Source organism: Urocitellus parryii, chromosome 7, assembly GCF_045843805.1.
Source record: "Urocitellus parryii isolate mUroPar1 chromosome 7, mUroPar1.hap1, whole genome shotgun sequence".
NCBI lineage: Eukaryota > Metazoa > Chordata > Mammalia > Rodentia > Sciuridae > Urocitellus > Urocitellus parryii.
Window position 1 is genome coordinate 146,962,247 of NC_135537.1, and position 14,705 is coordinate 146,976,951.

General features: G+C 34.5%; 1 protein-coding gene across 2 annotated transcripts in view; it reads left to right on the top strand.

The window, feature by feature from the left end:
- Ap2b1 (adaptor related protein complex 2 subunit beta 1) overlaps positions 1 to 14,705 on the top strand; it is a 115,000-nt gene that overhangs the window by 22,857 nt on the left and 77,438 nt on the right. For both annotated transcript variants that reach the window (XM_077800392.1, XM_077800393.1), the window contains exon 6: positions 13,710 to 13,900. In XM_077800392.1, the coding sequence (XP_077656518.1) occupies positions 13,710 to 13,900 (191 nt within the window). The remainder of the gene's footprint in view (positions 1 to 13,709; positions 13,901 to 14,705) is intronic.

Sequence of the window (14,705 nt, forward strand, 5' to 3'; positions counted from 1 at the left end):
AAATTAATTCTCCTTCAGGCAATTCCAGTTCCAGAGGGGGTGCAGAACCCTTGAAATTCTGGGTTAAGGACTAAGGGTTTAGCAGTAAAAGCATGTTTGTTTTTAACCTTTGTAATATTTATCCAGATCAACTAAGGGAATACAGTTTCTGGAATAAGCCTTCTTTATCTGATTTATTTTAAGATTTTTCAGTTTTTATTTTGTGTTTTGTTTTTGGCAGTGCTTAGGGCCTCACATAGTAGCCAAGCATTCTACCAAGGGAGCAACATCCACAGCTCTATTCTAAGCTTTTGTTATAGAAGAGAGGGATAGTTTCCTTTCATCCAAAACATTTAAACAACATATGTATGTCATTTATTTATGCTTTTTATTATGGGAATCTTCAAACATATTCAGAATAGAAAATATGAACGTAATAGATGAATGTGATAAAGAGCTCATTACCAGATCCAATAACTATCAATACATGCCAATCTTGTTTTGCTTATTTTCTTTTCCATTCCTTAGGTGTATGTAATTTAAGCAGGTAACACATGAATGGGTTTCTATTTGAATTTAATATATTATTCTATTGTATCAAAATTTTATAATACCTTTAATAATTCTCAACCTAGGCTGGAAATGATGTTGCACGCCTGTAATCCCAGTGGCTCAGGAGGCTGAGGCAGGAGGATGGAGAGTTCAAAGCCAGCCTCAGCAAAGGCAAGGCACTGAACAACTCAGGGAGACTCTGTCTCTAAATTTAAAACAATACAAAAAATAATAATAATAATTCTCAACCTAATTTTATAGTAACAAGATTTGTGGAGATTCTCAAAAATTTTTACTTTTAGGGAAAATTTAAGGTTACTTGGTAGATTTTATAAAAACTGTTTTAGGAATGTCTCTTTATCTTTTTTTTTTTTAATTTATATTTTTTTATTTTTACTTTTTGAGGTGTTGGGGATCAAAACAGACCTCATCTATGCTAGGCAAGCATTTTATCACTGAGCTACATTCTTTTTTTTTTTTTTTAAGGGGGGGGTAGAGAGAGAGATAATTTTTTTTAATATTTATTTTTTAGTTTTTGGCGGACACAACATCTTTGTTTGTATGTGGTGCTGAGGATCGAACCCGGGCCGCACGCATGCCAGGGGAGCGCACTACCGCTTGAGCCACATCCCCAGCCCGTGAGCTACATTCTTAGCCCATTCTTTTGGTCTTTGTCTCAAAATTTTCCAAGAGCTAGATGTCATTAGCTACCCAGTTATTGAATCTACTGTCCACTTAATAGAAAGTCTTTTTACATTCTTGTGAGATTTCTCAGTAGCAATAGCAGTTTTCTCTGATAGGACAGCCAGGCACAGTGACAAATGGCTGTAATCCTACAGGCTCAGAATCCTCATGAGGCAGGAGGATCACGAGTTCAGAGCCAGCCTCAGCAAAAGCGAGGCACTAAGCAACTCAGTGATACCCTGTCTCTAAAATAAAATATTAGGGCTGAGGATGTGGTTCAGTGGTCGAGTGCCCCTGAGTTCAATCCCTGATTACCCCCCCACCCCCCCAAAAAAGGAGAGATTCACTTAAGTACTGGCTGTATTCTTAAATTTCATGCCAATAGTGCTTCACTTGCCTTACTCTTGTCCTGGTCTTGTTATGCATAGTCAAATCATTTGACTCCTTTTTTCTTGCTGTTTTAGTGAAGCACTGAAAAGGTTGGACTTAAAAGCCAGCACTTGTACAACTGTACTTACTTTTGACTTTAAATCCATACTTTTTTTAAAAAATATATTTTTTAGTTGTAGATGGACACAATAATTTTATTTTTATGTGGTACTGAGAATCGAACCCAGTGCCTCACACATGTGAGGAAGCACTCTGCCAGTAAGCCACAGTTCTAGCTCATAAATCCATACTTTTAACCTCAACTCTATGCCCTGCTTTTTAATCCTAAAAATGAAATCACAATTATAAAATGTAACCGTATATGAAATATTACAATCATCACACTGATGTTCTTTTTATCAGTAGGATCAAATGCTGCTAAGAATTAGATTGAGTAACTAAGTAACTAGATAGATTAACTTCCAAGGTGTAAAGGTAGAATATAAGGTTCAGTAGCTCAAAACACCTCATGAATTTTTAAGATCTTATGTCATTAAGAAAAGAAATACTTAAATGCCTTCTATTCCAGGCACAATAATACATTTATGTACAGTATTTCAATTAGTTCTCAGATCTGCCTTGTGAAATAGAAGTTATTCCATGTTATAGATCAAGAGATGTATATAGAGACTAAAGAACTATCCTAAAGGGCTGGGGATGTGGCTCAAGCGGTAGCCGCTCACCTGGCATGCGTGCAGCCCGGGTTCTATCCTCAGCACCACATACAAACAAAGATGTTGTGTCCGCCGAAAACTAAAAAATAAATATTAAAAAAACAAAAGAACTATCCTAAAGTCATGCAGCAAGTAGTAATGTAGCCAGGGTTTTGACCTAGTATGTACACAACAAACTTTAAATATGTGTGTTTATATAAATCTGTTTCATTTTCTCGAAGTGGCTGCTATTTTTTTGTTTTGCATAGCTCATTTCCAAGGTTGTAAACCAGCTACTATTTTGAATTTATATATGTCTTTAATTATCTGGATACTGTTTTATTATGAAATCATCTTAATCCTCTTATTCTTGTGATGGATATGAGTCCTTAGTTTATTGTTCTTGAGGAGTGGTTTTGTTCTTCTGCTGTTTCAGAGGCTGCTCCACACGGTGGCAGCAGCGGGCACCAGTAGTAGACTCACTCTAGAAATGAACACTTCAAGGGCATTCTGCCTTAGTTTTCTGAGGAAGCACTTCAAAGGGCATCCTATATGTGAAAGCACTAGAGTATCTGCAGAATGACTTTGAAATCTCCTAATATGAGAGTAAAATGTTGACCAAGAGCTAACAGCTCAAATGGGTGCAGTCGTGCATGCTTTGAATCCCAACAACTCAGGAGGCCAAGGCAGAAGTGTCACAAATTCAAGGCCATCCTGGGTAATTTAGCAAGACCCCGTCTTAAAAAGCACTGGGGATGTGTTTAGTGGTAGTGTGTTTGCCTAGCAAGGCCTGGTTTGATTCCCAGAATTGGGGGAAAAAAGAAAAAAAAAAAAAAACTCTTGAGGTTATGTTGGCCTCCAGTCTTGTTCCAAGTAGTATTGTGCCTTGCTGAAATAATAGAACTTTATTATATTTTTACTTTGTCTTTTTGGGGGAGTATCATACACCTTGTTTTCTGCAGTTGTTTTGCCATTTATACTTTAGTTAAAGCTGAATTTCAGTGACATACAAGTTGATAGAAAAAGGTGGACTTTGAAGTAATAAATTCTCACTCTATTAAGCTAGGACTTTATGTTCACATTGCTTAATTTTCTTAAGTCTATTTTCTCTTCTGAAAAATGAAGTGTACTCTCTTGGAGAGTTGTTGCAAGTATTACTTGAGCTTTTGCATAAAAATTGCCTATTAATACACCTGTTTTATAAGGTCATAGCTGTTACTACAGTCATTTTAATAGACATTAGGCAAAGGCTAATGTCACTACGATATTAATTTAAAAGGTGCTGATTCCTTTGATAATCTATACAGATTGATACAGTGAAATCTGTTCTAAGGGAATTAGGGTTATTTTCAATTGTAAATTTTGTTCATTATTTTGAAAGCAAACCTTTATTCCAGATGAGGAAGCACTTTGAAGTTACAGGAAAGTAACCTCCATGATTTCTTCACAATTTCAAAAATTTTAAAATATTATGTCACAAATATATGTATGTATACAAGAAAAAAATGCACTTTAGATGATAGTGAGTATCCTCTAGTTTTTATTCATACATTAGGATTTTTTTTTCTTCCTATGGTTTTTATTTAGCTCTCAAAATCATTTTGGGGGTATTTCTACTTAGCATATTCATGTAAAAATCTCCTCAAGGGACTCCCTGGATAGCCCCACCATACATGCTTTGCTTTTTATTTTTGATCTTAGTTTTCCTGAGGCCCTTTGGCTTACTGCAGAGTTCCTTTGATCTTTGTCATCTAGGCCTTCTGTCAGTCTCAAGAGCAGGGAGTATCCCTTTTCTATTGCTTGATTTCTGCAGAAGTGTAAACTGATAATGATGATTTAGCACTAGATATTTAACCCAGAGACACTTTACCACTGAGCCACATCCTACTCCTTTGTTTTTTATTTATTTCTAAGTTTCTGAGGCTGACCTTAAACTTGTTATTCTTCTTTCTCAGACTCCCAAGCCACTGGGATTAACAAGTGTGCGTCCCCTTGCCTGGCGTGTAGACTAATTAGTAAAAAAAAGTTTTTTTTTAATTTGCTGAAGGTTCTTTTGCACAAGCAACATACTCAAAACAGTCTTAACTTAGATCTGGTATAGTATTTTTTTTTATATATATATATTTGAGACAGGGTCTCCCTGAGTTGCTTAGGCCATCATAAAGTAGCTAATGTCGGCTTTGAACTTGTGATCCTCCTGCCTCAGCCTCCTGAGCCACTGCCATCTTCTATTAATTAAAACTTTTGCTGAAAAACCATTTTATGAAAACATTTTTCTTCTTAGAAGAAGGTATGTATTTCAACTGTGTGCTAGCCAACACATAGAATGCAGCATATGATTGTGATAATAGTTCTCAACCAGGGGTAATTTTGTTCCCCAGGGGACATTTGAAAATGTCTGGAAACATTTAGTTGTCATAACTGATGGGAGGAAAACTACTGGCATCTTGTGGGTAGAGTCCAGGGATGCTTTAAACAACCTACAGTGCAGAGGATAGTGTGTCCCCACACTCACCCCTACCAGGCCTAACTATCAATAGTGTCTAGATCATAAAACCTTAGAGATTAGATGCTTGAGCATCCCTTGATGTGAATATCCAGAATGCTTCAAAATCTGGAACTTTTTGAGCACTGACATGATGCCACAAGTGGAAAACTTACTCTGTGATGAATTGCATTCAAGATGTCAGCACTCTGAAACTATAGTTTAAAGTAATCTTTAGGCTGTGTATAAGGTATATGTGAAATAAAATGAATTGTGTGGGGCTAGGGTTGTGGCTCAGTTGTAGAGGGCTTACCTAGCAAGTGTGAGGCACTGGGTTCGATTCTCAGCACCACATATGAATAAATAAAATAAAGGTCAATTGATAACTAAAAAAAAATATTTTAAAAAATGAATTGTGTTTTTAGACTTGGGTCCCATCCCTGAATAGCTTATTACTTGTGTAATACTTTTCAGATATTCCAAAATTTGAAAAAATAAGAAATTTAAAACATTTCCAAACATTTATCTGGTTCCAAACATTCCAGATAAAGGATATTCAGCCTGTGTAGACCTCAGAGCCAGAGTGGCTGCTATGGCTCTGAGGTGAGTTCTGGGTTGGCTGACAGCTAAAAATGTGTCTTTCAGCAAGTTATTTAAAATGAGCTTCACTTTTCTCATCTGTAAAATTCTTATTTTACTGGATTATTTTAAAGATGGAGGAATAATTTATTTAAAATTTAAATAATGCCTGACATGTATCAAATATTTAATAAACTGCAACTATTCTTGAACATATTTAATATACACCTTTGGTTGTTATAATTTTTATTTAGGCTTTAGAAATCTTGTGCAGTGGTTTGTTGTTAGTTTAAGATGATAATACTGAAGAAGTTAAGTCTGTCTAGATTATTTTCTAAGCTCAAGGAAGATTTTTGTCCGAATATATTTGGTATTAATGGGGACTGTGTTAAATTGTCAAAGATAGGTTTAAACTGTGTAGAAAAAAGTAAATATGTCAATTTAGTGCCTTAATAATGGGATTTCTTCAATTCTTAAATATATTTTAATAAGTAATAGTAATACAATTAAAATATTAATTGGTGAAATTAGAAATGCAGCTTGTTACTCATACCAAATGTCCATAAAGAAGTTAGGGAACTTGTGGAATTTTAGGCGTGTATGAGTGTCATTATGTTAGGCATTTGAAAGTAATATAGGTGATTTGCTCAGTCTGTGTCTTGAGTTTCTCAAGTGACTAAAGTTACATTTGATTCTAAAGGAGGAACTGCTGTTAATTTCTGCAGAATTGAAGTGTTGAGTAAGTGGACTCATTGGAGACTGCTTTGATGTCAGGCCCACAGTCTTGAATTTCCCATTACTTGATCTGAGCACTTTTCTGTTTCTGCTTATGGAGAAAGTGAATACTTCCCCCCCCCCACCCTATTATATAATACACTTTGTGGAAATTGTTTTCAACTTTTTTTTTTCTTCTCTTAAAATCATTGTTTTTACCGTATCATATTACTGCCAATTTAGGGTTTTTTTTTTAAATAATCTCATTGCAGGGGGATTAATTTAAATTTACAGAAAAGTTATAAAAACAGTTCAGAAAGTTTTTTTTTTTTCCTAGTGGCTGTAGCAAAATATTTAAAATTCAGGCTCTGGAACCAGACTTGAGTTTGATTACTGGTTCTGCCATTTCTTAGCTGTATGGTTTCCCTAAGCTTTAGTATTCTCATCTGTAAAATGGAGATTAAAAATAGTTCTTCTGTCATAGGATTGTTGTGAGCATTAAAGGACAGAGGACTTGGGACTAGGGATATAGCTCAGTGGTAGAGTGCTCACCTTGCATGTGGAAAGCACTGGGTTCGATCCTCAGCACCATAAAAAAATAAAGGTATTGTGTCCATCTACAACTAAAAAAATATATATTTTTTTTAAGAAAGGACATGGGGCCAGGGTTGTGGCTCAGTGGTAGAGTGCTTGCCTAGCATGCGTAAGGCACTAGGTTCCATCCCTGGCACCACATTACAAATAAACAAATAAAATAAAGTTATTGTGTCCATCTACAATTAAAAAGAATTTTTAAAAAAGTTTATTATAAAAAGGACAGAGGACTTGCAGAGCTCTAATACTAAACCTACTATAGAGTAAGCTACAATAATGACAAACATATATTCTCTTTTGTATAGTGATTGTGGTGCTGGATATTAGTGATTTTAAAGATTAAAATTTTAATAGTTGAGGACAATTTTACAACAAATGAACTTTATATTATTACTTACCATATCATTGCAGAATTATTTTTACAAAGTAAAATAGACCTTTGAAGCAGTTCTCATCAGAAATTTCCTAAAAACTGAATCTGTTGTATGTATAGTTTGAGTTGCTTACCAGAAGTTGAAAGTTGATTCTCATTTTCCTTTAAGATGATCTCAAGGCTCTAATTTGGCATGGGAATATTTTACTCTCAAAAGGGAAATCATAAGTGGTGTGAGAGAGAAGGCTTTGTTTGGATCATATTGCAGCATGCTTTCATGAACTTTAGAACCTTTGGGCTAAGTAACTCTTTGTTAGGGGAACACTTTTTTTCTGTTGGTATTTATTTGTAGTGTTTTGCCTTTGAGAATATTTGCATTTTGTCAGACTATATCTTAAGCCACATAAAATGAATTTTATTATTTGTTAATCTTGCTTGTTAATAAGTAATCAGACTTTCTTGCCATGAGGTATGTTGGCTCAACTAGGCAATTTTAGCTTTCATTCCAAGGAAGAACATTGGGAAAATGGAATATTATGGAACACGATGTGGTCGACTTGTTTTCAGTTGGTGTTTTTGGACAGTATTTTGGCTTATAGTATAAGCTTCAAAATTTACTTGTTTATGAGGGGGAGACATTTTACTGGTACTACACAATCATTGTGTCTATGAGGAGAGAATAATGACTGAAATTCTTAGATTAAGTGCATTTTGCCTTGTTTTTTACATGTCATTTGAGGCCGCTCTGTAAAGGAGATGACAATTTTCTAAACTGTTGTTTAATGGATGAAAATATGTAAACCACATGTTTCTTCATATGGAAACAGTTTTGATCAGTTATCTTATTGCTTTCAATTTTTTTCACTTTATTCAGGTTGTCATTGACACCCACCTGCAAAAAAAAAAAATTATAAACTGAACAGAAAAACCGAAGCATAAATTTTTTCAGACTATTGTAACCTTGAAGTTCATTGTTAGAAATCAAAGCCCTCCAAATACTAGTTTAATTAATAGGAGGAAATCACCATTACAGAAAAATGATGTTTCTTGGGTTCTTAGGTTATGAAGGAGAATGAAATTAGAGTGTAGGGTGAAAAGCATTCTAAGGGACAGAGAAATGTGTGAGGTTTCTCACAAAGATGCTTCTGTCTATAATATTCCACTCCAAGTATGTATCTAGACTTTCTCCTAGAATTCTTTTTTAAGAATCATTTTTATTCTAACCATACCCACGGTTCTAGCTTGCTCCTTTAAAAAAAAAATGAGGTCAAATTTATGTCCTCAGAATTTCTGCATATGAAATAGATAAAGCTTGTAAATCAGATTTTATAGCTGAATAGTAAATTTTGCTACTTTAAGTACTGATAGGATATGATTATCTCTGAAATATACAAAGAAGAAAAGTCTTCATATAAATCTTCATGTCACCTCTCTGGAAATAATTTTTTAAAATTTATTCCAATTTGTTATATATGACAGCAGAATACATTTCAATTCATATTACACATATAGAGCACAGTTTTTCGTGTCTCTGGTTGCACACAGAGTCACACCATTTGTGTCTTCATACATGTAATTAGGATAATGATGTCTATCTCATTCCACTGTCTTTCCTACCCCCATGCCTGCTCCCTCCTCTTTGCGTTATCTAAAGTTCCTCCATTCCTCCCATGCTCCCCTACCCATCCCCATTATAGATTAGCATCCTCATATCAGAGTAAACATTTGACATTTGTTTTTTTGGGATTGGCTAATTTCACTTAGCATTATATTCTCCAACTCCATTCATTTACCTGCAAATGCCATGATTTTATTCTCTTTTAATGCTGAGTAATGTTCCATTATGTGTATATACCACATTTTTTAAATCCATTCATCTACTGAAAGGCATCTAGGTTGGTTCCACAATTTAGCTATTGTGAATTGATGTTTTGCTTCTATTATCTTTCTCCCTGTGCTGCTTTTCTCCCTTTCTCTCAGTTGAAGTTCACAGATCTAGGGACTTATGTAAATGCTGGAGACAAGAGTGATTAGTAAGTACTCAGGTACTGGAATCAGACATGGACCTTGAGTTTACGTTCAAGCAATATCTTTTTTTGGCTGCATTGACCTTAAGCAAGTCACTGAGCTTTTAAGCCTGTTTTTTTATCCAGAGCAGGTGAATTTTAATAGCAACCACCTCCGAGTTTTTAATGAGGATTTAATGGCATGTAGTAAGTTCCAATAATTTTTTTAACTATTATAATCTTTTATCCCTTGGGAATATAACTTGATTAGGCATAATGTAAAGAAAGCCAAAATACAAATTGCTTACCTTAACAAAAAGTTGAGATGACTCCAGGGGTCCATAAAGAACTATCAAATAGAAGAGACATCTTCTGGGCATAATGGTGCATGGCTGTAATACCAGCTACTCAAGAGGCTGAGTCAGGAGGGTTGCAAGTTCAATAGCCCCTCCTGGGTAACTTATCGAGACCTTATCTCAAAGATTAAATATTAAAGGGGGAGGCTGTGGCTGTTTAAAAAAAAAAAAAAAAAACCAGTGGTAGAGCCCTCTGGTTCAATCCCTAATAGTACAAACCAATCAACCAACAAAGAAGTCTGTTGATAAGGCAGAAAAAAGATTTGTCTAGGAGTGTGACTTTATGAGTATCTACATATGCTTTTGTGGACATATGTATATATAAAGTTTTTAATACCTATATCTATATTGCATTAGGTCTATGAAGGGAAAGGGTAGGGGGGATGTTTAGAACTTAACCATAATTAGGAGGCAAGATGAAAAAGAAGGTAGGTTTTTGGGGTTTGATTGTTTTTTTACTACAATGGGGCATATTTCTTTGTAAAACCTGCAAGCCAACTTTTTATAAGTCAGTTCATGTACTGAGAAAGCTCATTTAAGAAACCCTATTTATAAATTTGTTTTCAAAGCAAATCTTTGTTTCCCAACTCCCTTTCTGTGTTAGAAACTAACTTTTCTAACATTATAGCAATGTTTCCTAAGAAATGCCAGTTTTCTAGGGAGGATACATTGCATATGATTATCTTAACAATTCAAAATCAAAGTGCTGTATCAAGTGAAAGGGCATAACTTTGTTTTAATATTTTAGGGAAATTAAGGCAGTTACTATAAGGGTTGAATTTGTTGTTCTGTGATTTTTTTAACTAAATCCCATGCTTATGATATTATATTATTGTCTGGAGAAGTAAATTTTAATTTCAATCTGTAATTTTAAAAGTTTATTTTTTAAAAACAAACAATATGTGTTCAAAGTACAAAATTCCAAAGACACATAGTGTAAGCATCAACAAATGATGGTCTTTGCCACCTAGTTGCTCTCTTAAAGACAGTCCTTTTCTTTATCTCAGATTTAATGTGACTGCTTATTTCAGGTTTCCATTAGAGTAGAGGAGGCAGTTCACTAACTAGGAGGACTTGAAGCACTTCCTCATGGCCTGTCTCAGGACATTTCTGGAAACATAACTGTCTGGATGTGAAGATTAGGAGATAAAAGTGAGAGCTAGAATGGAAAGAATCTCTAGGAATTTTAGAGGAGCAGAGGTTTGGCACAGGGCAGGAGGGCATCCCCTCTAGCCTGTCACTGACACAGGCAGTGACTGACATTGATCACTGTTCTCTTCATTATCTTTGCTCAACAGTTTAATCTTTTGATCTGATCTTTCTATATCTTCAAGTAGGACTGACTTTTATCTCTCTTGTTTTAATATGACGATAAGTGAAGTCGCCTATTTATTTATTTATTTATTGAGAGAGAATTTCAATATTTTTCAGTTTTCTGCAGATACAACATCTTTGTTTGTATGTGGTGCTGAGGATTGAACCTGGGCCGCACACATGCCAGGCAAGCGCGCTACCGCTTGAGCCACATCCCCAGTCCGAAGTTGCCTATTTAAACAATCAGAACTTATACTTCATTAGCTTCATTATATACTCAGTTTAATTTCCAGTTGCCGATGATAACAGAGGAATTTTAATTGCTCATTCTGTTTAGCATCCTTCTGTTCTATTCTTGTTCTTTTTAGAAATTCCAATTCTTGCCTTTTCTTTTTTGTTTTCTATTATAGGGCCTTTTTATTTAGCTTAAAAGAAAAAAAAACAAAAGAATTTCACTAGCAGAAATGGTAATTGTAGTAGGAGGCTTATTTTAGACAACTGGAAATCAAGATTGGGCATGTATTGGCAGCAGTAGATCAGAATAGGCATTTGATCTTCCAATATGACATTCTGATTTTTTACACTAAAATAAGATTAATCGACTTAATTAAGCATGAGAAATAAAATATCTTTTCCTGCTCATGAAATACACAGAGGGGATTATTTCAGTCTTCTTATGCCTTTTAGTTTTCACATAATCTTTTACTAAGTGGGTCTGAGATTTTTATCTTGGAATCTTTGTTCTAACCACCATATTACAGTTCAAGATTATTCTATTTATGCCGTCATTATCTTTTACATAATAATGGGTAGTATCATAAGTGTATTATTTGTTAAATTCTCTTCATTTAACTTTAAGGCAAAATCATATAGTAGAATAATCTTCAAGCTATGCATATAATGTAGATATTAAAACCAGTAGCTAAATTATAGCCACTACGTTTTTTGAAGCTAATGAACTATAAGTTCTGATTGTTTCTAAACTCCATTTCTCAAGGTTTTTTTAAATTTTGTTTTCCCCCTTTGGTACAAGGGATTGAACTCAAGATCACTCAACCACTGAGCAGCCACATCCCCAGCCCTTTTTTATATTTTATTTAGAGACCAGGGTGTCACTAATTTGCTGAGGCTGGCTTTGAACTCTGGATCCTCCTGCCTCAGCCTCCCAGGTTGCTGGGATTACAGGCGTGTTCCACTGTGCCTGGCTGGGTTGACATTTTTTGAGAATAATTTATATATATATATATTTGCTGAAGTTGTCATGTCATTTAAAAATTTTTTTTTAGTTGTAGATGGACACAATACCTTTATTTATTTTTTAGTGCCTCACACATGCAAGGCAAGCGCTCTACCACTGAGCCACAACCCCAGCCCTGTCGTGTCATTATACTTGAGCAGATGTATATCCAGCTTCACCTTGTTAATCTTTAGTAACACTGGATTCTTACTGCAAAACATTTTAAAATTCGCTTATTCATGGCTGTAGGATAATATTTTTGTGAGATTTTGAGTGTTTTTTTAATTTTTAATAACTAGATGTTCATTGATTATAGATTTTTAGTTATATTAGAAATAATCTAATTTTGATAGTGTTGACTTCATCTTGTAACTACATAATTCACAAATTTGAGTTCAGATGAAGGTGTATTTTCTTATCTAGGATAGCAATTTTTAATTTACTGTACTCTGAAACAAGGATATATTTGGAATACTGTTCATTGAGTCTACAGTTTCATTGGTTATAAGATACATGATTATTTTTTGTGTTACTAGAAAAGAAAAGTGTTTTCTTTCTTTTGTTTTTCTCTTATGTTATTAGAGATTGAACCCATGGCCTCACATATGCTAGGCAAGCTCTCTACCATTGAGCTAAATCCCCACCCTGAAAAGTTTTCTCTTAAACTGCCAGGCCATTGATTGTAAAATGCATACCAATTTCAGAGATCTTAATGTGAAAAACTATAACTTATACTTAATGAACTATGGAAGTATAACCATCTTAAATTTGTATAAGACTATCTAAAGCACTTCTACATATGTCATTTGATTTTTTTATTCTCAAACTTAATTAACCTATGAGATGGATTCAGTTTTCCCTAGTTTTCAGCCAAGGAAACCAAATCTTCAGAGTTATATATTCTCTTAGCAGCTGGTCTCAAGTCCACCTTTTCCTATTACAAGACTTATACTATGATCAACACTATCACCTCCTCATTATGCATACACATCTATAAAATAATTTGGTCTGAGCCAAGTGTGGTGGTGTATATCTGTAATCCTAGTGACTTGGGAGGCTAAAGTAGGGAGATCATTAATTTTCAAAGCCAGTGTTAGCAATTTAGCGAGACCTTAAGTAACTTGGTGAGACCCTCTCAAAATAAAAATAAAAAGAGGGTTGAGGTTATGGCTCAGCAATAGAGCGCTCGCCTAGTTCATGGGAGGCCCTGGGTTTGATCCTTAGCACACATAGAAATAAACAAATAAAACAGGGGTATTGTGTCCAACTACAACTAAAAAATAAATATATTTAGAAAAAAGGGGGAGCTAGGAATGTGACTTGGTGACAAAGCACCCTGAGTTCAATCTCCAATACCAAAAAAAAAATTGACCTAGATTTTCCCATTATTTGATATATATATTTCTTATTTAGACTTCATTTTTATGGCTGTTAGTATGTCTTTATAATTTGAGTACTATTAGAATAGTTAATGTACATTTTTATAATAAAACATGTGGACTCTGCTAATAGATATAATTCTGGATTGCCTTGACCACTAGGAAGCTATATATATTATTACTGGTGTCTTATATATGTTTTAAAAATATATATTAAAAATATATTTAAAAATATGTATATTTGCCTGACTAGGTAAAATGTCCAGGAATGGTTATGAGTTGAGATCTATAAAGTGATCCAGCAAAGGTTGAATAAGTGTTGGACATCATTGTGCTGTTCTGGGTGCATCAAGGTCATATCTGTTTGTTTCCCAGGTGGTGGCTAATGCTGTGGCAGCATTATCTGAAATCAGTGAGTCTCACCCAAACAGCAACTTACTTGATCTGAATCCTCAGAACATTAATAAGCTGCTGACAGCTCTAAATGAGTGCACAGAATGGGGCCAGATTTTCATCCTGGACTGCCTGTCTAATTACAACCCTAAAGATGATCGGGAAGCTCAGAGGTCAGTCTGTTTTCCTGGATAATAGCTAAGAGTCTTGCCAGATTCAATAAGTTATAGTTTCTACTGTTAGAATCATAGTCTTTATGATTGAGGAAATTGAGGGACATGTGGGGTAGACATTGTTATCCTCAAAACATTTTCTCACTGAATTCAGGAACATTCTAGGTTGTGGAGTAAACCATGCCAAAAATAACACTTTCTAAGAAATGTATGCTTTTCATTTCTTATTTGAGCAGTACCTTTGTTAAACCTCCCTCATTGTCTCCCATGTCTTAGTTCCTAGCCATTTGGCAAATAAAAGGTTATTGAATGTTTGCAGTGATAACACTTTTCATTCTGATACATAGTAAGTGACTTCATACTGTAGTTATATAACTGAACTATACCTATAATTTAGTACTAGAAAAAGCATGCTAAAGTTAGCAAAATATATGCTGCCTCCCATTACCTATAGAAATCATATCAGTCTGAATTTGGAGATTTTGGAAATCACATCTTGATCTTTTTAGCCCTTTACTTCCTTAGTGTTACAGATTTTCCTTTACTGTTAGAAATGACTACTGAATTCATCTACACATACATATTTTTTATTTATCACCAATTTTTATTGAGCATTTTGTGTATGTAGGCAATGTACTAGGCAGATACTTCTGAAGAAACATTGGCTCTTCATTAAAGTTGACATTTTAATTATGTTAAATAAGAACCTTCCTTGTTTGGCTGAAACTGATTTCCAAGCTATTAGAATGTAAACACTCTTCAGTTCACCAGGAAATTATTCCCTATGGACTTAACTAACACCTCC